This window comes from Monopterus albus, unplaced genomic scaffold, assembly GCF_001952655.1.
Source record: "Monopterus albus unplaced genomic scaffold, M_albus_1.0 scaffold129.1, whole genome shotgun sequence".
Taxonomy (NCBI): Eukaryota; Metazoa; Chordata; class Actinopteri; order Synbranchiformes; family Synbranchidae; genus Monopterus; species Monopterus albus.
In genome coordinates, this window is record NW_018128009.1 from 1950705 (window position 1) to 1977833 (window position 27129).

The following is a 27129-nucleotide window of genomic DNA, read 5'->3' on the forward strand; positions in this document are numbered from 1 at the left end:
TCATCACCTGTCCAATACAGTCCCAACAGTGCAGCATGGTGGTGGCAGCATCATGCTATGGGGGTGTTTTTCAGCTGCAGGGACAGGACGACTGGTTGCAATCGAGGGAAGGGTGAATGCGGCCAAGTACAGGGATATCCTGGACGAAAACCTTCTCTAGAGTGCTCAGGACCTCAGACTGGGCCGAAGGTTCACCTTCCAACATGACGATGACCCTAAGCACACAGCTAAAATAACGAAGGAGTGGCTTCACAACAACTCCGTGACTGTTCTTGAATGGCCCCGCCAGAGCCCTGACTTAAACCCAATTGAGCATCTCTGGAGAGACCTGAAAATGGCTGTCCACCCACGTTTACCATCCAACCTGACAGAACTGGAGAGGATCTGCAAGGAGGAATGGCAGAGGATCCCCAAATGCAGGTGTGAAAAACTTGTTGCATCATTCCCAAAAAGACTCATGGCTGTATTAGCTCAAAAGGGTGCTTCTACTAAATACTGAGCAAAGGGTCTGAATACTTATGACCATGTGATATTTCAGTTTTTCTTTTTTAATAAATCTGCAAAAATGTCAAATTCTGTGTTTTTCTGTCAATATGGGGTGCTGTGTGTACATTAATGAGGAAAAAAAAGAATGAACTTAAATGATTTTAGCATATGGCTGCAATATAACAAAGAGTGAAAAATGTAAGGGGGTCTGAATACTTTTCGTACCCACTGTAGCTAAATCAAGCTACACTTCTGGTTAGACTTTGAGTTTATAGCCTTAAGGAGAATTCAGGAATCTTTTGTTGGCTTAGGCCTTCATGAAAATATCTACAAATATCATTTTAAGAGTTTAAAGATAGTTTAAATGTATGGATAATACTTGTTTAAAATTTTTGTTTTTTCCCCCCATAGTATAATTAAAGCTGTCTAACAGTTATATTTATCACAGCATAGTAAGCCTTTTCTTTACTCTTGATGTGCACTGTTTATTAAACAAGGCTAATAATTAAAGTGGTATTGTTGTCCATGAGTGGTCGTACTCCATTGGCGAGGTCTCCCTGCCTAATGAATTAAAGTAAAAAATAAATGTAATAAATAAAAAAGAAAAAGACAAGTTTTATGCTGGAGGAGGATATTCACATCCTGGACAATAATAAAGCCATCTATTACAGCTTATAAACCCTTAATAGATTGTACATTATCAGACGGTTGTAGCATACCGGTTCGGTATCAACATGGACTAGTCCAGTCTGTTGCTCCTCCCCTGGAAAAAGAGACCCCGCCCCGCCCAGTCTCTTACAGCGCTTAATTACAAATAGCCTATTATTCAGACCGACAGCAAATCAAAGGTGACTCTGAGAGGTGCGCTTTACATTCACATCACATTTAGTGGTATTTGTGTTGGACGAAGAACCTGGGTGATCTGAGCAAAAATGTCTGTAAGTGAAAATCTATCTACTCTATATATATATATTAGACTTGTAAAATAGGAATCATTTACACAAAGTTGCTTTAATTGTTATTAATTGGTAAAGTTAACATTATATGGACGCAGGATGAGGAAGAACTAATAAGTAGTTCATATATGAGGAATGAGTACAGTGTGAATATGCCTACATATGTGAATAAATCATTATCTGTATTCACTACTAGGATACAGCTATCAGGAGTGATGCTAGGGCTTGTCTGGACATGTCTTGAGTAACTGATCTAACTAGCAATTCATCCATCCGACTATAGGGGGCATTAACCAAAACATGAAACAAAACAATTATTCAATGAATAAATGGAATAAAAGAAAATAAAACAAAACATTAAAAATGATACGTTGTAATCGTGCCATGATTTCCCCACCAGCTGGCTAAAGATCTGATGTACCCTGGCTTGGCAGAGGAGAGGAGAAGACACAAGAAGAAGAGACTGGTGCAGAGCCCAAACTCTTACTTCATGGATGTTAAATGCACAGGTAAGGACTGTGGGTCTCTATTGCAGCAAACATCCAATAGCCCTCACTAAATACATTTTTAGATTAACTGTATTTTTGAATATTCTCAGGCTGCTACAGGATCACCACCATCTTCAGCCATGCCCAGACAGTGGTGCCTTGTTCTGGCTGCTCTTTAATTCTCTGCCAGCCACGAGGAGGGAAATGCAGACTAACTGCTGGTAAGAAAAATGTTAAATGTAATTACTGTCGATTCCCCCCCGATTAGTGGCTAAGTAAACACTTTGCAATTTTAACCTATATTTTGAGTCCAGATCATTCAACTTTTTTTTTTTTTTTTGTTCCATCTAGGTTGCGCCTTCAGGCGGAAATATTCCTGAGCAGAAATGTGACAAAACCTCCACAAGAGGCAGTAAAATTGACCATGGATAAAAGAGTCTGAGCCTCAGCACTCCATGATTTAAATTGTAGTCGTTTTCACCACCCAGAACATGATATCCTTTGTATCTCAATCTTGTTAACGTGGGGTGAAATTTAATTTGCCCTATGGGTTTTAATGAACCAGAGCAAGATGGAGCTATGGGAGACTGAGGATCTTATACATGCAGATATTCCAATATGATTGTATGTATATTAGTTAGATCTGTGAGGCACTTAATGTAGACAGCTTTTGCGCTACTCCTATTACATGAGTAAAACATGTTTGGTAATAAATAAAAGTCAAACGAGTCATGATTTCTGTAAAACATTTATTAGGTTGACATAGAGTTGGGTGGTAAATGAAACAGTTCCAAATGGTCTCAATCAGATGTGAGGTGCTTTTCATGGCCCTGGCATGAGATGAAACCATGATGACCATCACAAACAAAAATAAAACATAAAAAAAAAAACATATTGTCTGTGTTATATGTGTTCTTTGGTCTTGAGAGTTCCCCTGGCAAAAAGAAGTGGCATAAATGGGAAAAAAGGCTTAACAACATCTCACATAGCTAACATTATTCTATTATATACACTAATATCCATGGTTGATAAAACATGACTTGAGTTTCCAGTGATTTGGGGTTTAATACAATATATTGGCTACATTATGGCACATTGCTGGCAATGATGCAGAAGGTGTCAATGGTCAGGCCAAATTTAAGGAAGGGTGGTACAAGTAAGATATGCACATCGTGTGCTACATACTGTGCATGCACAGCTCTCAGGTTAGCACAAATTCCCACACCAAAACAGAGTAGAAGAAAAGTGATGCACTGTAAATATTCTGTGCATCTCTAATATAAGCCGCAGAGCAGGCCTTACTTTTTTTTATTAAATGTAAGGAAGCCTAGACTTTACTGAGCAGCATGTGCCTCGAGTTTATGAATGAAAACCTTCCATTTAACCATCTTGCTGTATGAACACAAACATGTTCAGGGGTCAATGCTAACACACCGAGTAGTTTGAGTGTCTGTTACATTGTAGGTAGTAGCATGATCAGAAAAACAAACTTCATATTACCACTAGGTGGCACTTCTGAGCCACTAATGTAGACTGAGTGAAATCAATTTTCATCTGTTAAAATAATCAGACAGAAGCTCAATGTGTTGTATGTCCATATAAAATAAACTGAAACAAACTGAGTGGAAGTGGTTGAATGACCAAATCTGATGTTTCTTTGTATTAATTGCCAGTTCTTTCTAAATAAGTGGTCAAAATTGCATTTCTGGAAAGAATTTCTGCAATTCAAGATTTAAAAAAAAGCAATAGGTCCCATCTTAACAAAAAAAAAAAGTTGTGCCTTAGAAAAAAATATCAAGGGACAAGTATTAAGTTAATCCCCCTTTTATGTGGGGGATAAAGATTTTACAGCTCGAAATGTGGAATGGAGTCAAACATTTAATGGAATGTTACATGACGATCTCATCCTCTCCAGCTTCCTCTCTGTGTGTTTATAAGTTGTTGAGGTCCAGCAGGGTCTGGTCCAGGACTTTGTGTATGTTCAGATTCTCCTGTTTGGCATTTGATAATTTCTCTGGAGAGGGAAAGAAAGTGACATGGTGAACCCTTTACCACTGGCAAATAACAACGCCAGTGTAAAGTCATGCTAATTCATTCTCCTTTATAAGTGTGACCTTTGACTGCACAGAGCACTGTTTAAATGGACAGATGATTTGCATAGCTACTTTGGTTAAGTTGTGCCACATGCAAAAACACACCGTGGTGCCTTTCATGCACAAACTGTTGGCTTTTGTTCTCTGCCAGAAAGACTGCAGTTAGATTACAGTATATGGAATTCTTAGAGGACCTTTGTGAACACTGTGGAGTTATTTGTTGTATTAGATTCTACCATGTTTAAATGGTGTTGATATTAGTACATAATTTATGGATACACATAAATATAGGAAGTTTAAGAGCAGGGTTTTTAATGGGTAATCAGGGATTGGAAACTGCATTAATTCACACCAAAATCAGAGTAAATCTCACCTTGTTTCAGAGTTTGCAGAGATCTAAGTATCACTTGGTGATAATTTGATGTACATTAACAACCAGTTGTACAAGAACAAACTGTTAGTTATCTAATTGCAAAAACAACAGAGTGTATGAAAATGTCCATATGTAGCTGAGATTATGCATAAATGTTGTACTACTATACACAGTGCGTATGAATAATTAAGAACAGAAAGACAAAAGTTGCAAGGTAGGAAAGAAAAAGGGTTTTAATTCATTATTTTTTTGCATAGTAAGATGAGCAGAAGGCATTTATGACCCACAGGGAGAAGATGTTCAAAAATTCAGTTGGCCAGAAAAAAAGCAAGTAAGAGGCAGAGAGAAACAGAGATGTCCAAGCATCTACAGAGATGTCATGTCATTGAGGGCATGATCCAGCTCCTCACTAATGGCCTTGTACTTCAGCTTCTGAGCATACAATTCATCTGGAGGTCAGAGGTCAACAGGACGTACAGGCAGGTGCCAAGGACAGCAGCGACACAAATAAGCCAAAAGCAGCACAAGAATGAGAGACAGATGGAGGCAAAGAGCAGAGGGAGGAAAGAGAAGACAAAAAGATAGGTCAGCCTTTTTAAAGATGCAGAAATGCTCGGAAGAAAGAACAATGCTTGCAGCTCTTTTCTGTTGAGCTTTGAGCATTTCAGCTTGCTCTGAATGTCTCAAAACTACTCCAATAACTATAAATTCAGCTACCAACAGCTCAATAAATTTATAATTACAACCTGAACACAATCTGTCCTCTGCACAACATGGCTGACATGCTGTAGTTGTTCTTCAGAAACAAGGGTATTTGTTTAAGCCTGTCTTATATATGGAGTTTCCATACATTTGGCAGGGAATTCTCTGGAAAATAAAACCAGTGTTGCTGAAATAGGACACTCCTTTTGGGATCCATGTCAAACTAAACTGCGGGATTGTGCATGTGTGCATTAAGACTTCTAACCTGCAGGAATCTCTGCTGCCTTTGGTTCAACAGCAAACATATCTAATAATTTACTGACACTGAATGTGGGCCAAGATGACTGGTGTTTAAAATTCAGTGTCTTACCAGTCATGTTACTGACAGATGGAGTATTTGTCTGCATTTCATGTTGAAAAAGTTATGTTTTGATGCAAACAACATGTCTCATACCTTCCAGGTCATCAATGGACTTTTCCAGTTTGGTCACTGATCTCTCTGCAAACTCTGCACGGGTTTCAGCCTGACAGGAACACAGACACAGTATGTCAGAACGTAACTAACAAGTCTTGGTCAGTGAATACAACATGCAATATATTAAGCTGCTAAGATGAATAATAACCATCAAAAAAATCATCAAACCAATCTGCAGTGTGTGATGAAAACTTGGCTTGACAGTAGTTGATTACTTTCAGGCATTTCTGTCTTTTGTAATTACGCATACAGTAGAGGAAGGTGGGAAACACGGGGGATGACGTGGAACGAGGAGGTTACACTGTGTCAAGTTAAAATACCTACAAAAAATGCTGAAATATCGTGTCAGAGTTAGCTTGTGGTGAAGTCTTCCCTACTGCTGGGGGATCACCAGAGTCATGATCTCACCTCCTTCAGTTTGTCAGTCAGAACTTTGATCTCCTCCTCAAACTTGTCTTCTTTTTCTGAGTACTGTTAACAAAGACAGACGAGTAATATTACTTTTGATGAGTGGCAGAAATACAAATACATATTCACACACAGTCTTATATGTAAATTCTAATGTGAACACACACCAGCAATCAGTCAAGGATTATTAGTGCACCAGGAGCTATGGCACCACTCCCTTTGATACGTATGTGTGATATGTAAGGTAGTGGCACGAAAGAGGCGAGGTGTTAGACTTGGCCTGGGAACAGGTTATTGCTGTTGCTGTGATAAAACACAGCAGGCCTGACTGAACAAAGCAACGGGAACAGTCATGTGGTAAGCTAGGCATGCTGTCAGGCATGTGCTGCAGGTCTCTACTGGCTGCTAGTTCATGTCTGAAACACCTCAAGCAGCCATTAACCCTGCACATAAAACAGCCTCAGCAACTAATTTGGCATGTCCTGAGCAAACATATACTCAAACAGCTACAAATCAAAGCAGTTTGGGTCCTGTATTCAGGTTTTCATCTAAACAGCCCGAGAGGAAAATAATCAGTTGTATTGTTAGTAGGACCTGATTATACACAATTATAAAGGAGGAGGTCACTTTAGTCATGTGGTATCCCTCCCTCCTCACTTAAACTGCTGTCCGGTGAGCCAGTGGAACAGCCAAAATGATAGGACACCGTCAAGTGGAGATGAGTATGTGCTGGCCAGTCCCGGTGTTCAGCATACATATGCTGCTGAATATATTTACATCAGGGTGGTGCTTGTGAAACGGAACAAAATGAGCTTTGTAAACTTTCAGTCAGCTTAAAACAATATTAGCTACAGTAATATGATCAGGAAATGATGCAATGTCAGCAAATGCATCCCAACATTGTAAATATGTGGTTTTCTCACAGTTGTGGTCAGCCTAAGTGTCAACATCAACTCATTTGTTCCTAAAAAAAAAAAAAAACAAAGCTTGCTACTGTCTCCTGCATTTATGTGTAGAGAAACTCCCTAACATGGCACTTTGGGAGACTAAAAAAAGAAGTATTAAATCTAAATGTGTAAATGTATTTGGGCTAGGTGGTCCATATCACATCTCACCTTCTCAGACTGGGCTTCTAGCGACTTCAGGTTGTTGGTGACATTTTTCAGCTCCTCCTCCAAGTCACTGGCTTTACTGTGGAGAGAAACACGGTCATAAGTTTGACTTAAGAGTGGACAGGTGAGGGCATTTCTGTGGTCGAGTTGTTTGTTGGTTTTACCATTCTGCGACCTCGGCCCTTTCCTCGGCTCTCTCCAGCTCTCCCTCCAGGATCACCAGCTTACGAGCCACCTAGGAAAGAAAACATTCAGCTTTTATAGAGAAATGTTTGGACTTGAAGCACAAAAAAAAATCCCAAAGGCACAAAGTTAATTATTAAAGATTGTCATTATTCTTGCTGCGAACTGCCAAAGTCTCACCTCCTCATATTTACGGTCGGCCTCCTCGGCAATGTGTTTGGCCTCTTTCAGCTGCATCTCCTGAATCTCCATCTTCTCCTCGTCCTTCATTGCTCGGTTCTCAATCACCTTCATCCCTCTGATTGGCCAGAACACAGAGAGTGTTAGAGATCAGTTATTCAAAACATACACAAGATTATTTATTCTGTGAAAGCCAGATGTCGCAGTAAATTAGCTAAAACAGATGGTCTTACTCACACATAGAAAACTGCAATTAAAGAAATTCCAATCCACCCCTGCAAGATATTAAATGAAGGCAGTTAGAAGATTTATCCTGACCTCTCACTCTCATCTGCAGCCTTCTCAGCCTCCTCCAGTTTCTGCAGTGCTGTGGCCAGTCTCTCCTGGGCTCGGTCCAACTCCTCCTCCACCAGCTGGATCCTACGGTTCAGGCCTGCTACATCACCCTCCGCCTGAGATGGGAAAAAAAGAGGGGAGCAGACTACCTTTAGTTATTCATTCATCCATTCAACTTTATATCATCCAAGCTGCTTTTCCCATCCCCCCTTTCTCAACCATATAACAGGAAGAGAAGTAAAAGGCACAGGGAGGGCAATCTATGGCTGGAGAAAAAAGATCTGAATTAGGGGCAGGTGATTAGAAAAGATGAACAATGACCTATAGATTGGTTTTAATTGTTTACACAGTACACAACTGAAGTGTGTGCAAAAATCAATGTGGTAATGTTTTAACAATAATGAAGAGATGAAATAAATAGTTGTAGGTAGTTTAAAAAGGTTTAAATTCTTGTCTTGTAGTCTCAGTTTTTTCTTACAGCTAAGGTCTCTGCAGGAGTATGTCAGAAGAAAAATGACAAATCATAGAGCAGTTTTTGTCTATAAAATAAATGGTTTTATACTTGTATAGCGCTTTTCTACGCTTTACAGCACACTCAAAGCGCTTTCACACTATTCACCCATTTGCACTCACACAACACTCACATTCACACACCAGTGTTATCACCGGGAGTAACAGTGGACACAAGCAGCAATGTGAAAGACAGCTTCATACCTCTGTTAAAAAATGACCATGGGGCCATGACTACATGGAGATGTGCCTTATCACTCAGTGCTCGTACATAAAACTCAGGCTAATTCTTGGCCACACTAACCCTGAAATCACAAAGAGGTCAGACTGCGAGTGAATTAAAATATATTGAATTCCATCTGCAGTCTATTCTTAGTATGCGCTCTGGGGTTGGTCATGTTTTACAAATCAATACTTTGCTCTAGCTGATTAATAATAAGTGAAACAGAGACATCTGGAGATCTCTTGAGGATCTTCTATGGAAGCAGCCTGTAATAACAAACAGTCTGATGAAACACGAGTGCTCACTAATCCTTTTTACAATGTGAAGATTGCAGGACTTTAGATATGAATGATTTGTAAAAACTTCTGACCACTGTGAATGAAGAACTGAAGACAGTAGGGAGGATAAATGGGCTTCTTCTCATCGGCCCTTGGTAAACAAGGACAGAGAGAAGGAAAAAGAAAGCAAACTGTCATCTATACATACATTTCCTCTCTGTTGGCCAGCAAGTTTCTCCAACCACCACCTCCTGGTGAGTCACATTCAAACTGAAAACCAACCCAGCCGAGTCTTATTACAAGGAAAAGAGAATGTCCGGTGTTAAAATGCAAGTTTACAACCAGACAGCACTAACTGCTACAATGCTGACCTACTCCCTCAAACCGAGGGCACTCACACAAGTTTACTCCCTGTTCCTAAAATGAAGCAGCTGGGGATTTATTAGACAAACAGACATTATTCTGTTCCTAGTCCCTGCAGTTAGTAGGTCAATGACTCATTAGCCATCCAGTCCAGAAGTCAGTTTGCTGGTCAGATCAACAGTCAAAGTGTTTGCTCTTCACTTTACAGGTTGGTGAGTCATTCTGCCATGCATTTGGTGAGATAATCACCAAAAGAGATGAAAGCGGAAGGAATGGTACTGAGGAGGAAAGATAATGCTGCACAGAAAAGCAGAGAGCTCAGAAGGCTTCGTGGAAAAGTCAGTTTGTGGTGAGAATAAATACACCATCCAGTCCACTCTTCCATTCTGTCATAGACTCAATATTTCAGGAAATGAAAGCATGGTTTCCTGTTTGTTGGCAACTGGCACTGGCCTATTTCATAATTTTTAAGACTCTCCATCTGGTCTCCATGTGATCTTAGACTGCTGACTAGCCAGTCAGTCATTCCACCTCTCGTTTTCTCTCTTCCCGCCCCTCCCTTGTTTCTTTCTAGTCCTCTCCCAGGTCCTGCCCTAGTGCGCCCAGAGCTGCCAGGGGAGGCCACTGATATGAGACAGGAAACGTCTGTCAAACTAGTGTTGACGTGTCTTAAAACAGCCTTCACTTGTTAAATGAAAACCCACCCCAACGCAGAATGAATGGTCATAAATCAGTCGAAACATCTTGAAATCACATCACCGATGTTCTTTTCACAGGTCTGCATCTGTCACCGCCACACAGCTGGTGAGATGTCAGAATGCATTCAACTGAAACCTGAAGTAACAGATGATGTTACTTCCTGAATCCCAAGTGAAGCAATGCACTGTGAAAAATACTGTCTAAACACAAACAAGCATGCTGTTCATGAGCCTTAGGTCTGCTACACTGACACATCAGATGCTGCGATGCACTTGCAAACACACTCAGCAAACAGACAATATGCCAATCTCTGCCTGTCGCAAACACACATACAATTACCAGTTAGCAACCGGCTAGTTGTTAGGCAACACAAACACAAAAAGTCTAAGCTAATATCACAGTGGTGATACTATGGTTATGCTACAATCAAATGTGTGCAACCTGGCAGCTTGTCTGGCATCAGATTTTCACAATGACAAGGGGAACCCCCTGACAAGTAAAAAAAAAAAAACTTGGGTGTGTACAGTACATACTTGCATGACTCTAATTCACTGAGCCATAACCAAAAGAGAAGAAGAGTAAATATAAATCCTGACGGTAGGTACTTTGAAAATACTTTTCCTCCTGCAGCTTTAGGAAATCATTTTACCAGAGTTGGTTCAGCTACATGAATAGCAACACAAGCTGTTTGAAAAGTAGAGTGTTTGCATAAGAATGATTAACATGACTGCAATGTTAAGGTACAGGTCCAAAGAAGTTAGGACAATTAAGTGTAATAACAAACCTCTACTATAAAAATAGAGACTGTGTCATGTTCCAAGTGAGGATCTTGAAAAAGGTGTCAGGAAGCCAGCTGCTCAACATCCTTTCATTTCCTCCCTTTGATTGTTCTGTCTCTTTAGCCATGCTGCTTCCTTTGGCACCCACTCCAGCTGCCTTATATGGTAAAACAACCTATGGAGAAGGTTTGTAGTGAAGTATGGGGGAGACTGTGACAGCAGGCACACACGCACACATATTTTAAAGACACTGCACGACACGTTGCTGCTTTGTTATCAAGCTAGCTTAATATATATCGCTAGAGCTTTCAAAGAGGTGACTGGTATTCCAACAACCACTGGGTATTTCACAGCTGCCTTGAACCGGTTTGTGCCTTGCTAAAGGGCATTTAGCCACAGTAAACATAAGCTTCTTAACAGAAGTGATTTAGAAAATATTGTTGTGTGTATGGTAAATATGAACCTTCATAGAGCATACTGGTGGCTATAGCTGTATTTTTACCACACAGACAACAGAGCGGTGTCTATTGTGTCATCCAGCTCTCAACAAGAAAGCAGCAAGTGAATTTCAGTCAGAACTATGTGGCTATTCTCAGGGGCATCAATAAGCCACACAAACTAAAATACAGGTGGGTACGATGAAGCACTAGGGCCACATTAACGGAAAAAAAACTAATACTCCATGGCAGATGGGTAGTGAAAGGAAAAACCGACAAAGTGTCTTAGTAAGATGCTGTGCTACCACTGGAGGGATGGACACCATTCTTCCAAAAGATATGCCCTCATTATGGGAGAAGCTGTCCAACATGTTGGTCCAAAATCTGTTCAATTGGGTTGAGACCTGGTGTCTGTGAAGGCCAAAGCAAATGATTTATTTTCATACACATCAAACCATGCAATGACCCCTTGTGCCCTTGATGGGGGCACTGTCATCCTGGAAGAGACAACAGGCTGTCTACCTATTGTCCACTGGCCTCTGCTAATGTAAACAGTTTACATCCTGACCTGAGGATACAGCACAGTTCTACTGGGAATGACTTATGAAAGTCCTGGTGTATTGCATGTATTAGAGACGGGATCAAGGACAAGTGAAAAAGGGATCTAATTGTTGGCTGATTCCAGGGCAGTGGACTAATGAGCTTCAAAATGGGGTTGAGGGGAAGTCATCCCTCATGCAGCTGCTTGCTACTCTCAGTGTGAATGTGTGTGTGTGTGTGTGTGTGTGTGAGAGAGAGAGAAAGAAATCAAAATGTGTAATTTTTGTTTCATCATAAAGATTTTGTATGCATAGAGTGTAAGCCAGCCTGTCATGAGGCGTGATATGTAAGAGAGGGTCATTAAACTCCCTGACAAGTATTGTGGTGATCTCTTCCTTTGCACAGTGGAATTTGTCACCATTTTTCTAGTGTCTGTGTAAAACTGCCTTTGACACATCCACAGATTATAAACGAAACAGCATTTTTCAGGAGACTTTCTCGGACAGTTCTTTGATTTGTTGGAAGTCTTGGTGACAATTTTTGGGAACTGGAAAAGGTGTTAAACTGTGTGGTCTCTGGACAAAGAGAAAGCAGGTGACCCTTAACCACCACAAAGGTCAAGTTAGCAATGCAATAAAACTGTTTATATGGTTCTTTCAGACAGAATGAATACCGTTTCTGCTCTGCAGCACTAGCACTGACATAGCTAACAGATACAGAGAGCCCACTTTGACAAAAGCATTTTCTAAGTGCCTCATTGGCAATGCATTGGATTTGAGATGGTTCACAAACTGCTACATGTTATATACAGTAAGTGCTACATTAAATACTATTATTTTTTTAGGTACTACTTAATGGCAGTATATCAAATTTAGCTCCACTAGCACTGTCTGCACAAATATATCCTTCTCCTCTCTTGAACTAGAACCCGCAGCCTTGGCCTGCATGATGAGCGAAGCCACTAACATGGGAGTGTTCTCCAAAATGCCAGGTACTGCCAAAAAGTATCAACATGTGGCAGTTATATTTGTAGAGTTGAGCTATACCCAGGGAGCCTGTCCAAAGAAAACAGTGAAACCAGGAAGTAAAGCCTTCTGCAAAATTTGCTGGAGACAGCCAGAGGCCCATACGAGAACCTTGCAGCCTACTGCACATTACAAATTAGCAAACAGATGACACCTTCAGTTGATTTGAACTGATGAGCTGAGGAAAGTTGTGCTTAAAATAAGTAGTATTTCTAAATTACATCCTGCAGTTAACTTTCAATAAGAGATGTATGATAAAATGTGTACAGTTGTCTATAAAGAAAGCAAATACATTTACCAATTTCAATGCAAATGACATTATGGTGCAGCAAATACAGGAAAACGGACAGCAAACCAGTCTACACAGACAGCTGACCCACACTGCCAAATGAAGCATAACTTCAAGTAAACTTCCAAGAACAGATGTAAACATTTGAGATGGTTTTCTATGTTAAACTTGTTGCTGAAGTTGTACATCAGTAACTGGAACAGAGCATTAACTATTGTAGAAAGTCCACCCCACAAACCCTAATTTTCCTGTTGATCAGGACTGAAGCCCAGGGACAGGAAGTGTTGGGAGTAGAAGCACAGGAAGTGCTGGACTAGAGTCGGTTGATGACATCCTGTGAGGGGCAGCCGGCCGGGGGAGGGAGGTGAGGGACCTCTGCCCAAACCTAATAGTTCAGTGGAGGCTCCCACTTCCCTTTTTAATCTGGTTTAAGATATGCATCAGCATACCACAAACTATTTCTGCATAATATGATGTGATGTATTCACAACCATCATGGCAACCATTATGAATACCACAAACTATTTCTGCATAATATGTTGTGATGCAGTCACAACCATCATGGCAACCATTATGTTTTCTGATAACAACATGACTACTGATCAACACAAATGTTTTACTTTTAAGCTGCTAATTCTGTGTTTTGATGTCTTTTATTGTTTTACTGATGATGTTTTTGTCATTTGAGTGTTTTTCATGAATCAAGTCTTTGGTCTCATAATAAAAATACTGAAACATGTATGGCAGAAGCAAAAGTGGTGTCTCAAATTTTGCTTCTGCATTATAAAAAGCTCTGTGCTGCTCACAGAGGTAAAAGATTACCTCCTTTGGCCCGAGTCTTGACCCTGAACCATCAACCACCACACAAATACAGTAAAACCACTGTGAAACCTGAACAGCTCACTGAGACTAATGGACATAAATAAAATACATCTAAGCAGATCAAATGAGGGTTTCAAGATGTTGTCATGTCTTTGAAATTTGACAGAACTTTAAAGCATTACTGAGCAGCTGAGTCACATCTCCAGGGATGTCAAAACCATATTAGGAATAACACAAACCAATTACTTTTAGTTTTCAGGGAGAGATGTGGCCACGTGACCATCCATTACCTAAACACACTCAGCAAGATTTCCGTTTTGATCTCCCGGTGCACCAAAGAATCTTTTTAGGAATAACTCCAGGTTGCCCTAATTATTCACATATGAAACCACACTAACCTTGGCACACAACTGCACTGCTCTGTTCGACTCTGAATGTGCATGGGGTGATATGTGTGACAGCTGAAACCGCTTTGACACATCAAAACAAGGAAGCAATGGAAGAACTTGTTCCAAAATGAAACATATCCACTTTGAAGATAAAAGACTATGTTACCCCTCCTTATTTAGTACTCATACACAGTATAGTGCATTTAATAACTGGTCTTCATAACGCACTCTAATGCAGCTTTAAGTCTTTAAAAGCTCTTAGTCTCCGACTGTGAAACATCCATACTTGGATGCACATAGTGTAACTAGGGCTGGGCGATGTGGGGGAAAAAGCTTACTACAATAATTTTTTCATATCAGTCAATGTCGATATATATCACGATATGAATCAAATCACTATTTCTGTCAAGCTTAAAGGTTCTTTTCTGTCTGTTGTTGCGCAGGTATCACACTGGTTGTTTTAGGGGGACCACTAGCACTCGCTTGGATCTGGGACTGTAGTAGTGCATTGTGTGTGCTCTAGAGGTAGCACTGCCTCACATGGTACAAGAGATTAGTGGTATCACCCGTCTTTGTGGGACCACGCTTTTGACACAATGTGCAGAGCACACTACTTTGCTTCTTGTCACACTTTAAATAACCAAAATTTCTTCACACTACCAAATTCCTTGGACCCCTCTTTTCAACAGTATCCTCATCTTTTGAGGCCTGGGCTGTATCCCTTGGGGTGTCTTCTTCGGTAACACCGTCGCTCGAGATTTCATTAATATTTTCTGTCGTCACTTTAACTTTTATGTTGCTCCCACTCCTGATGTACTGGTTTGCAGTAGCCCAAACATCAGCATGCTTCCTGCTGCTGGCTACTACTCCTACGCTCTGTGCTGTTTGCGTCAATCTAACCTGAAATGGATGTAACTCTTCCAGCTACATGATTGGTTTGGCGCGGCACTGTTCTCATTATAATTGGCTGTTCGTGTTGTCTGTCCAAAAATGAGTGGAAAGAGTTCTGTCGAAGCTGTATCGACCATGTCCTACATTTCTATTGAGGGAAGGTTATTTTGCGTTAATTATCTTTATCATTTTATCGGCCACATTAATAAAAACTTATATATGCTCATAACTACATTACAATCAGCGACACATTACAATTTGTTATATGTTTACATATTGTTTACACATAATAAATGGGGATGGGGGTGTTTGTGGTTGCCATTTGTCTTTTAATATCTCTGAAATAGAAAGGGTGCAGTATGAAAAGAATCTGCTTGTCCAATTTTACACTATCATCTTCAAAGGTGTTTTATAATTTTCAAATGGTGCATATATTAAAGTGTAACTCTTAATCCTCAGTTAACTTCTGATTAAAGACTCATGCATGTGCCACTACCTTCGGCCCTTAAGCAGTCACTGTACTCATGCCCACTCCCTTACATACTGTAAAAAAGGAAATGACACAGTAGCCTCATTTAACATCAGAAATTAAAAAGAGGTGTGTGTCTTACTGTCCCATTTACTACATCATTTACCACTTCAGTGTTTCTGATTGCCTGCAGGTCAGATGTAAAAATTTTACTGAACAAAAGGACATTTATAGGCCATTAAATGAAATGTAAAAAAGACATCCCTCAACCAATCACCACAAAACTTAATGTTAAAATCATGCTGCTTTTTGTGTCTCAGTAAATTAGTGATAAACAGACAACTATGGCCTCAAATGTACAGATTGTAATTCTTTTAAACAATGATTAATGATGCCACTGATATGAACATACAACATGTATAGCTGAGCAAACACCCATTTGTCAAATTAAAAGGTTGCCTTGTTACCACAAAGGCAGTCTATTCCAAAGGAGTAAATCCTACAGCAGCTGCCATATCTTTACTGGCACACCTTAACCCACACACTCTCCTTAAATCTTTCTACTTGTCATTAACCAGCTCCTCATAAAGCAACATGTGAAACAAGTCAAGACTGTACTACTAAGCATGCTCTCTACTGTCCTGTGTGACGTCATGCAACTCGGAAGTGAGCAGAGGCAAGAGACAGACAGGTGCCAGGGAAAAAACTTGAGTCACTTTGAACAGCCTCATGTGCATAGTTCGAGAAACCACACAGCTATGGTACTTCAGTAATGACTTGCTCTAATTCCACCTCGATTGTGTAACTGCTACTGACACCGAGTATTGACTAAGTGTGTGTAAGATACACTTAGCTCACGAGACGATAAGATACATGATAATGGGTTCACAAGAACAATATGAGATTATATTTTAACACTTTTTCTTTTTTCAGAAATCTAGGTACTGTAAAAGGCTTTGCCACAAACTCAAGTGACTGGCTTCTCTCCTGTGTGATTTCACATGAGGCTCTTCAGACCTTATAACTGTGCATGAACTAAGCATGAGCTTCTACCTTCTAACTGAAGCTCAGATCTTCTAACTGAACTCCTTTCCACAAATTGAACATAGAAAATAGTGGAGGCATCTTCTGTGCTCACACTCCATCATGCCTGCTGCTGCTCTGGTTCTGTTATGTACTGATATCCTGAGACAGAGACAATGAATATCATCACGTTTTAATATCACCATCTCATAGTGCAACGTCTTGTGACACCCCTAGTGTTGACATGTAAACAGCTCTGCAACAATTCATTCATTCATTCATTCATTCATACTTGATTACTCTACCGATTGTTTGGTTTGTACACTGTCCAGCCCAGGTTTCCAAGGCCCAAAGTCTTAGGCCATCTTCTTTTGTCAGAGCAACAGTCCAAAAGAAATTCAGTGTACTACCATGGAAGGCTACAAAAAAACTAGAAAATATTCACATATGAGAAACTAAATCCAGTGAATTTTTGCCATTTTAGCTTTTAAAAATCCTTAATTATTACTGATTCATTTTCTGCTAATTGACAGTCAGTTAAGCGACTAATGGTTCCAGCTGCAGCTGAAAATGGCACATTTCAGTGTTCCTAATAACAGGGCTGGCGCACTTCTAACTCTGTGCCCTTTCCTTTCCTATCATCTGTGGAGAGAGTGTGGCCTGGTGGTTAGGCCTTCTCCCAGCTGGCACACATCCACCCTGCTGAAGTGCCACTGAGCATGTTATTAAGAGCATGAAAAGTTAATTCCCCTGGAGAGTAACAGCATTATCTCATTAACCTAAACGCTGGCAGCTGTACAAGCTAATGAGTAGTCACAACTGTGATATAATCTATAAATGCTGACAAGATTCATAAGAAGTGATTTGATAGACAAACCTAAATTTGAACAATTGGTTCATTGCTGTCTACGTGGTCCACACTTCACAGTAGCTGTACAGCGGCCTGTAGGTCAGACCGCACCGCGCATGCGCAAAGACCTGCAGGAATCCAAACTTTTTTTCAGTGGAGACCAACGCCTTGCATTGTGGCACGATCATACACCCGAATGAATCAGTGACATGAACTAATTAGATTTTCTTCTTAGCCTGGGAGGTGAATATGACTAGGCAGACATTATTTAATCAGCCTGACAGGTGAGAGCTGAGCGGGTTGGAATAAAGAGAAAGACGTAAAAAGAGAGAGATTGTCTCACTTTCTCTCGAGTCTCCCGTTCACCGTCCAGCTCTCTCTGTAGGACCTGCGCCCGGTCCTCTGCGTCGTCGGCCTGCTGCTGCAAACACTGGATCTTCCTCTTCACAGCTTCCAGAGAGTTCATACCAGTACCTGCCATTGTTGACTCTTTTGTTACCTAAGACTACACGTAAGGGGAAAATAGTTAAGACTAGTGGATTGTGCAACAGACGTAGGCTGCTGGCTCCTGCTTATTTGGTCCGTTCAAAGTAGTATTACAATAAGAAAATGACTTTGATCGTTGATTCTGAAATTTAAACTATCGGTGTCCGTCCGGTCCAAAGTCTTTGGAATGTAGGAGTCGTTCAAGTACAACAAAAGTTATATAATAACAAGGAAGCGAGAATGTCCGGATGTTCTCCAAACGTTTCTTCTATATAGACTGAATGTAAAGTTCATGAGCGGTAATAGAAGTTGTCCTCAGGAATGTAGCAGTGTCGATCCGGACACTCTCGGTTTGAGGAGGACGATTAGAAAAGCTGCGCGGTGAGGAGAGCAGAGAGCGCCAGATTGTGTCGGGGGAGGACAGAGATGATGAGGTCAGCGAGGGCGGGGCGTCTGCTCTGGTGCTTCCTACATCATGAGGACTGAAAAGGGTTTTTTGCTTCATAGTGAGGACATTTATGGAAAGTGAGGACAGGTTAGGGTAAGGGTTATGGTTAGGCATTTAGTTCTGATGGTTAAGGTTAGAATAAGGGGCTAGGGAATTCATTATGTCAGTGAGTGTCCTTACAAGGGTAGAAGTACAAGCATACGCGTGTGTGAAACACAGCGCGTGTGTGAAACACAACGCGTGTGCGTGTGTGAGAGAACTGATCCCTGTGACAGATGTGATCACTGCTGTGAGGCTTCAGTTATTGTAAAGTCCCAGGGACCATAGTTTAGATTTCACACACACACAAGTGTCAGCCACTTTCCCTTTACTGGATTATGTCTAAAAGTTTCCACCTTGCATGACAATATAATATATGTAACTGTTTTGTCCCCAACATTTCACAGAGGCTAGTCCAGTGGTTCCAGGCATGGAAAATTTCTTTCTTCAACTTGTCTTTAATGTTTCTCTTTTCTTACATTTTTGTTCTGTCCTGCTTTATGATTAGTGGCTGTGGCTCAGGAGGTAGAAAGGGTCATTTCCTAACCGGAAGATTAGTGGTTTGATTCCCTACTTGTCTAGTGTACATGTTGAAGGTACATAATAGACCTTTTCCACTGTAGGAACCTACCAACCTGTAAAGACATGTATATTCCTTCTGCTGGGTTATGTTTGGGTTCAGGTAAGGTTCGGACACATAGGTCAAACTTTAGACTAGACGAATGGAGCATTCAAATGTTTGCTTTGTTTAACAAATCACCATACAAACTCAACTAAATCAGGCTCAGGTCAGGCTCAGACATTATATACTATAAGCTTGTCAGGTCCAGGTTGGGTTCAGACACCACACTCTCGGACATGGGTCGGGTTCAGACAGAAATATGCGGCCCAATCCATGCTCTACTGCTCGCACTCTCTGCTCAGCAGTGAGTGTGTGTGTGTCTGTGTGTGTCAGGAATGCACACAGAGACTCTTTAGTGACTCTTGAAATATGACGTATTCATCATAAATGTTTGTTTTTGATGTGTGCCATCATTGTGCCAGCATTGGCCTTTAGGGGGAAAACAAATTAACAAACACAATCTATCACCTGCTTGCTCACAGCTGCTGTCCGTCATGTTTCTCTGCCAGCCCTGCCTCTGTTTACCCTCACTGTTTTCCATTCACATGATCGGCCTGAAAGCAAACATGTTTGGTTGAAGGACAGCTCAGATCAGGCTTAGCTCAGATTCAGTCCAGTTGTTCAGTGTGAAGAAAAATAATCACTCTCAAAATTGATTGTCTCCATTTGATTTGCTCATCGCGCCGGAAAAGCTGGAAGCCTTGATTTCATTAGACAGGAGAGTGTCGTTTTCTGTTTGCCTTAGCTGCATTCCTCACATACCAGAACCCCTCACCCCACCTGCTCTCTACTTTCTCTGCCAGGCTGGCCCCAATAGAGGTTTCCCCCAAAACAGCAACTGTTTCTAAGAGTACATGGTGCCACACCTTTATCTGTCACATCATGTGGGCCAGTACTGCAATTAAAAGACAGACTCCATCTGATTACCGGGGGCTGGCAGTGCACTAATAGTCAGTGGTGTGGGGGCTGTTGTTTGTGAATCATAACTGCTTGCTTGTTGGAGTCTTGGGCTCAGTCTTCTGCTTTCCCAGCCCCCTCCAGGTTTCTGACTCGGTTGTGCTCTTGGTTGTGTTACATGAGGAGGAATTTTCATAAAGAGCAGCTTTACTAGTTCGACCTGTGTCAATGTGAGGGACGTCACTTTAAGTATGTTATAGGAAACATCTAGTTTTTAACAAAACTCCAGGTGCTTGAGTTGTCTTTGCACACGCAGGGCACCAAAGAGTGGAAACTACAGAACTGTTCTCAGAATTTATTTTAGCAGTGTGAGAGGACTATTCAGCGTGGCCTCCTTGTCTGTGCGGCAGACACTTCCTTTCTCTTTGTGTGTAGTACAACACTGTGTTTCCCTGGGATATCCTCCACAAGACCTAATAGCACAACTTGGTGGAAGCTGAGAGAGTTTTATTTAATAGTGCTCCTCTCTCTGCATATGGTTTGTTCAGTAGTCTCACAGGAACAGTATTCTAAGCTGTTATTAAGTTGCATTTCACTGCTAAACTGGCATAAGCAGTATTTTCTCCTCATCTTGAATGTAACTGAATCTCTAATAAGGACTTTGTTCAGATCTTATTCCCCTCTCTTTCTCCTCCTCGCTCACACACATGAACACAGGGACACAAATAAGCTCACACGCCTTTGCACACATGCTAAAATGCTAGAGGACCTGCCACTGCCAAACAAACAGCACTGTGGTTTGTGGTGTTGCCAACAATCTAGAATATGATCTTTTCCCCCAGATTGCAGATGATTAGCCACAGGAGAACTGCATTTTCTAATGTTCTGCTACATTTACTGTAATGTACTACTTATGTACACAGAATTATTCTCATGGCATTGAGATCTGCTTTAGATCTGAAGCAGAAGACAGTCATCCTATCAGTGGTGGAAGAAGTGCTCAGATTCTTTAATTAAGTAAAACTACCACAGTGTAAAAATGCTCTGTTACAAGTAAAAGTCATGCATTCAAAATGTTACTTAAATACAAGTGCGAAAATATTAGAATTAAAATCTACTTAAAGTACTAAAAGGAAATGTAATTTTTATGTAGACTGGTTCACATTAATGTCTCATGTCTATTAATGTCTATAATTTTAAATACCTTATATGCTTATAATTTGACATTCTTTACATACTGCTGGGGAACTTGTGAATTTTGCACTGAGAATGAATAAAGTCTTATGTTTATGCAGTATTTTAGTACAAAGTACAATATTTTTCTGTGCAGTGCAGTTAAGTAAAAGTATGAAGTAGCAGAAAATGAAAATACTCAAGAAAAGTACTGATACCTCAAAACTGTACTTAAGTGCAGAATTTGAGTAAATGTATTTAGTTTATTATAGAATGAGTCGATATAAGTTTTACTTAGGGTTCACTTAGAACTTTAAAAACGTATCCATCCTGAGTCTAGCAATATTAAATGCACGCAATGCTAAATTAGAGTACTCTTTTACTACTAACTGGGTGAGGGGGGGTTACAGCTTATCTGTTTGCTCATCTTTCAGGAGAGGCTACATAGGAATGTGGCAGTCTCTGAAGTGCTCCAGACCACTCACAGTAGATCAAAGTAAACCCCCAGCTGGTGGTGGCTTAGAAATCGTCCAGCTGTGGAATAATGGGCCTTAGTTTCCAGTGGTACTATGGTAACGTGTCAGAGTTGTATGTGTGCTTGTGTACCCTGTGTACTGTATGAGTGTGTCAACCTCCACTCACATCTGCAGCTTTCTTCTCAGACAGTTCCAGTTTCTCCTGAGCATCTTTCAGACCCTCAGAGAATTTGTCCAGTTCATCCTCGGTCTGCTTCAGTTTCTTCTGGAGGTCCACCAGCTCCTCCTCTAGCTACAACAGGAAACACCATTAGTCACTTCACAATGCTGGCTCTGCTCTGTCTCTGTTCGCCCAAATTCTATGGTTCTTTTCCTTCACTTTTTCCCAAGTATAACAAGAATATTTCCTGTGCATTTCTGCCATAAGGAGTAGGCATGTATTCTGTTCTGTTCCATGGCATTACATTACACTGGGTGTGTCTGAAATCACTCCTTAGTCATTTTATATTTCCCTTTATAGGGTCTGCACCGTTTTGCAGAGGTGTCTGGATGCTGAGTGAGCACAATTGACTATTGTGCATTCAAAAATGAATTCTGCAGTGGAATGTAAAAATTAGTGTCCACAGCATGTATGTGACTTTCTGCTAACAGTCCCACAATGCAATGCTCTGCTCTTAGTGATATTGCAAAATGAGTATAGTATCTCAATTTACTGTTCACTATTGCGTGAACTACTGAGTGTGCATTACATGGGGAAAAGTGAACGTGTGGATGAAAAAGTTATTTTGAACACAGTTGTTATTTTCTGTTCCATCCTGATCTGTCCTTTTCTGTTCTGTTTTGTTCTGTCCTGTTGTACATATCTCTGTTCTATCGCTCTGCCCTGTTCTGTTCAGTTGTTCTCTTCAATTCAGATCAGTTCAGTTCTGTTCTTTTATATGTTAGACTATGTTCTGTTCTATCTTTTTGTGGGATTCTGTTCTGTTCTGTTGTATTTTAGTCATCTGTATTGTTCAGACAATTTCAAGTTACAGTACATTTTCTGTAACATGCTGAAACAATCCTGTTTTTGATAACCCCTCCTAAATAAAAAAAAATCTCACTCTAACAAAAGTTAATGCACTGAACAAGTTTTGTCCTCAGAACTTTCAACAACTTAATATGAAAATGTTTGTTGATGAGCATAATGATGGATCATATTCATTAGTGGGCTATTTCTTTTTATTTTTGCTGTGCTATTACTGCATTGTATCTCACCTTGTTTAAATTCAGGCTACTGATAACGCAGCTGTGGCTGATTTGGGAGTCTATTTGTGTTCATGATGTTTGGGAACATATGAATGGTAATGGTTTCCTATCAGTCTCTCATGACATGAACACTGGTATGCAAAGGTTAGTCCTCTCTCTTGTACACACACACACACACACACACACACACTCAAAGGGCTAAGTGTTCCCCCTAATCAGTGTCCCCTTCTGAGTCCCTGAAGTACTTCTGATAATCCTCTTGAATTCCACACTGTCTTTCTTTCCTGGTGTCTAAAAATACTGCTGTTATCAGTGAGCACATACAGACACCTGGGACCTTGAGCCTAACGTGTGTTTGTGTGTGGTTAATATCCCATTTGTGTGTCTACATGTATCTATTTCCATGATTATTATATGTGTTGGACACACCTGTCAAATAGGCTTCATGACAGACATCTACTCAGACAGATGCTCCATTAACGCTCTGTAAACTGTCCCCAAAGGGAGGCATGTAACCACTTTTTACCCCCAAAAGACCAAAGTCTGATCCTGGGTGGTCTCGTCACTGAACGGGTCAAAACCACAGTGAGGGGGTGTGATGATCTCTCTTAGACCTCTCTTTGAACTTCACTATAAACAGCTTTAATACAAACACAAATGCCATCTTTTCTGTCATTTACGTTTTGTGCTTTCTAGTTGGTGTCAAATGGTTTGTTCCCATCAAAGCCCTTATCTTTTTTTGCTGCAATCAACAATAATCATTAAAATTTGGTGTTTTGAAATGCCTATTTTCATGATTATTATATGTGATAAATGTGAAATCATAGCTGTAATTAAAGTAACTACATGATTATTTAGCAAAACGAACACCATGGATTCAAGATCTCATCCTGAGAGCGGCGTCTGGCCTTTTAAGGAGTGTTGGCTTTGTGTGCTTCAGACAAACATTTGCTAAATTCATCATCCTGACTCTGAGTCATGACCAAAAAAACTTCAGATATGTCTTAACTGTCATGTAGCAAAGTAAATCAGTAAAATAACTGTGAGGAATGTGCTGAGTGAATGGGGAAAGTGTTTACAGACTTTTTTCTTGAAGGTATGTCTGGTATGGTGTCAGTGTTGTGACTATTTTAAGAGCTGGATAAAGAAAAAAGTATTAGAGCAAAACTTTAAGTGTGCCTTATGCTCAGTCTGGATTTTTTGTCATAGCACTTTATTTTTAAGGTGTTTTGTCCCATAGTTGAAACTGACATAATGTAGTTTGCCAGTTATTTTTGTGTTACTTTCCTTTTTCTCATTTTCATAACTGATCACTGAAATCAGTCTGATTTTGAAGATACTCTCCAACTGTCATTGCCATTACTGTTGACCCACCCTGCTCTTCGTGTCTCACTTGTTTGTTCTCACCTGCTTGCATTTGTCCTCTGCTGCCTTCTTGTCTGTCTCTGCCTGCTCTGCCCGGTCGATGGCATTCTCCTTGTCCAGTTTCAGCATCTGCATTTTTTTCTTGATGGCCTCCATGGCGGCTGCTAGTTTGAATTTTCTTATCTGGGATGAAAAATGCACCTTCAAAAGCCCAAGTCTTGTCTCTTGTTGTTTTGCGATGTATAAGATTCAGTTCTAGGTGCAGCACTGGAGAGACCGCGAATCCAACAAAGCTGCAGAAAAAAGGAAATAGAGAGAAACAGAAAGGGAAAGACAGAAGGAAGGAGACTGAAAAAGCTGTGAACAGAGATGGAGAGCTGAGTCCTATCTGGGTACTTATTTAAACTGCAATATAACCTGCCTCAAGAGTCTGATCAATCCCTCCTCCTCCTCCTCTGTTCTCACCCTCCCTCTAGCCATCCTTTCTCTCCAGCTCCCTCTCCGTCCATTCCTCTTTTCATCCCTTCACTCACCACTCTACATCCACTTCATCCTGACTCCCTGACTTTCACTGCTCCTTATCAAACCACTCTCCAAGGTCTGCCTAAGGAATGGGCTGACTGCTCCGCTCCACTCACTCATTTGTCAGCGATGGCTGATCTCCTTATTTGGGTTGCTGCAGTTTTCCCAGAGAGGTGAAGATCAGATGGTAGAGACAGAAGCACAGGTCCTGTTTCTACATTTAACTTCCTATCAGTGGATAAGAGTCCTGCTGGCCCACAGCTCACTCCAGGCCTTCAAGAGCATCTATGTTAGAGGATGAGACAGAGAAAGTAAAATGCAAAGCAGATGAATGGAGTAACTGAAAGATAAATAGGGATAGAGAAAGAAAGAGAACAGGTTCCCAGGTTGTAATTACACAGTCAAAATATTAGCATTAAAGCTCAAGGCGTTGCCCTGCCTAAGTCTGTCAGTGAGACATAAATACACTAATGCAAAGTGATAACCAAACAGAGGTGGTGCGATTTAAAAAGACAAACAGCTAGCTAATATGGGAAACAGATGCAAGCACAGATAATAAGTGTTTAAATAAAATGAGTATATTTTTCAGGGATTAGCTTGTACAGTATGACATCTGTAATACTCTGCGATATAATGTTATGGTACAGCTTTTGCATTCTGTAAGTCTGTCTCCACCATGACACCACTAAGCTGTTTTTATGATTATGTAACTCCTCTTGTATGGTTGTTTCAAGACTGGTTATCAGAAGCTGTGAGAAGTTATGAAAACGTCTTGTTCTGTATGCTTGATACAGTATGTGAGTTTGATGAGTGAAGGGTGAAACCAGACTGAGAAATAGAGTTTATGTGAACAGTAAAGTTGTGTTATGTTCATACAGAGAGGTAGGTAGAGGGCCATGAATGGAGGAGATCCATGGATATACAGTATATGTAAGCACACCAGGACAAACACAAACACAGACTTTCATGATCACACATTTATTACCTAGGACAGAGTTTGCACCAGCTTTTTAAATTCCTTTTCTAAGTTTGTGTATAGTCTTGCCAAAATTCTTAATAGCTTTTAGCTCTAGTGTCAGTGTTTTACTAAACTGGTTTGAACTGTTATAACTTAATAATGTATTAGTCAAAAGCAGTCACCTAGCTAAATCTAGCCTCACAAAGTGTAACAATGTCCAAATATAAAAACTGTACTAAACTTAACAGGCAGACCTTAGTAACTGTGCAGAGCTTTGCTTTATTTAAATGTGCATACAAAACATAACAACAAAACGTGTTTAAGAGATAAGCTAGCATTGTTTTAGGATGAGTTGGAAATGTCCTTTTATGTTTGTTTATTTTTATAAAATGTAACTTAAAATTTTTGCAGTTTCACTTCATTGTTCAATGTTCTGATCAAATATAAAGTCAGATATAACAGCATTTATATTACCTCTGTTTCTCTCTACTCTAAGCAGGTCAAATAAGGTATTAGCAAGCTAAAGTTAGCTTTATTCACTTAGCTATACCTGACAACTGGGTGTAAACATTAGCTAGTACGGTGGCCCCTAAGGACAAAGCACATAGAAAAGTGAAAGCACAAACATTATGGAACGCCCCACAAACAATGGCGAGTGAGTAACCCAAATTGAATGTTTGCAATTTCCTCTCTTGATGTTCCAGCTATGTTTTCCCTTACTGCTGCTCAGCCAGAGAGATGCTGCCGAGAGGCCTAACTAAACACAAAAGCATTTTGCAAGTGCAATCTGAGTGGCTAGTTTATGATAGAGAGTAAATAAGGAGGACCCAGAGAAGGATAACAGTTGTGTCAGAAGCACTGGGGCCCATATACATAGCTAAGGAAAAAGGCATCACAGATCATTTTACAATGATGCTTGTGTCTCCACAGGAGAACACGAGGTCCTCTTTCTACATTTGAATTCTTATGGACTTGGAGTAGAAACATATGACTCACCAGGTAAGACAGTACCTGGACTTGGATACACATTCACACTCAGATGGAGAGGCGCAGCTCCACTTCAACCCTTTGTCTCTACAGGCAGAAACACATTTTTCCTGTATGATGACAAGCTTCTGTACTGCCAACAGTGACATCATGACTCCTGCCCCCCCCCCACCATCCACCTTTTCACCTACACACCCATATACACACACACCTTCTCCACAGGTATTTCCACAGATGTTTGGTCCAAGTGAGTTTGCATATCACAACTTCACTTTGCTTTAGGGCAAGTAAAGAATGTCACACTGGTAGTTATGAGGAAGGAACAGTCAGAAGGTATCAGAGAATATGTGTGAACCTGTGTGACAGGCGTTATCCAAAAATAGGTCCGACCTTTGACGGACTGCTGTTTCCTGCGGTAAACCGTACTCATTTCCTGTTTTCTGTATTTGCACTGTGTTGTGCTTGCTTCCAGATTGTTTAGGAATTAAACTCACTATTTTCTAGGTTCATCTGAATTTTTGAGTGACAA

The 27129-nt window shown here is 40.5% G+C and overlaps 2 protein-coding genes across 7 annotated transcripts; one reads left to right on the forward strand and one right to left on the reverse strand.

Annotated features, from left to right (window-relative positions):
- The first annotated feature begins 1285 nt into the window (after window positions 1-1285).
- Window positions 1286-3153, forward strand: LOC109967421 (40S ribosomal protein S27-like). The gene is made up of 4 exons (XM_020612966.1): window positions 1286-1424; window positions 1843-1951; window positions 2041-2151; window positions 2282-3153. Exons 1-4 carry the CDS (start codon window positions 1419-1421, stop codon window positions 2308-2310), a joined length of 255 nt encoding a protein of 84 aa, XP_020468622.1. The 5' UTR covers window positions 1286-1418; the 3' UTR covers window positions 2311-3153.
- Window positions 2666-24601, reverse strand: LOC109967418 (tropomyosin alpha-1 chain). Of its 6 annotated transcripts, none has more exons than XM_020612957.1 (9): window positions 24176-24595; window positions 21687-21812; window positions 7775-7908; window positions 7457-7574; window positions 7258-7328; window positions 7097-7172; window positions 5982-6044; window positions 5553-5622; window positions 2666-3944 (listed from the first exon to the last, which is right to left on the reverse strand). In XM_020612957.1, the coding sequence occupies exons 1-9, from the start codon at window positions 24287-24289 to the stop codon at window positions 3862-3864; spliced, it is 855 nt and encodes a 284-aa protein (XP_020468613.1). In that variant the 5' UTR covers window positions 24290-24595; the 3' UTR covers window positions 2666-3861. The 6 variants fall into 6 exon arrangements, with proteins under 6 accessions (XP_020468613.1, XP_020468615.1, XP_020468618.1 ...); XM_020612958.1 differs by lacking the exon at window positions 2666-3944 and adding an exon at window positions 3951-4845 and having other exon boundaries at window positions 24176-24601; XM_020612959.1 differs by lacking the exons at window positions 21687-21812; window positions 24176-24595 and adding an exon at window positions 17723-18282.
- Between the last annotated feature and the right edge of the window lie 2528 nt (window positions 24602-27129).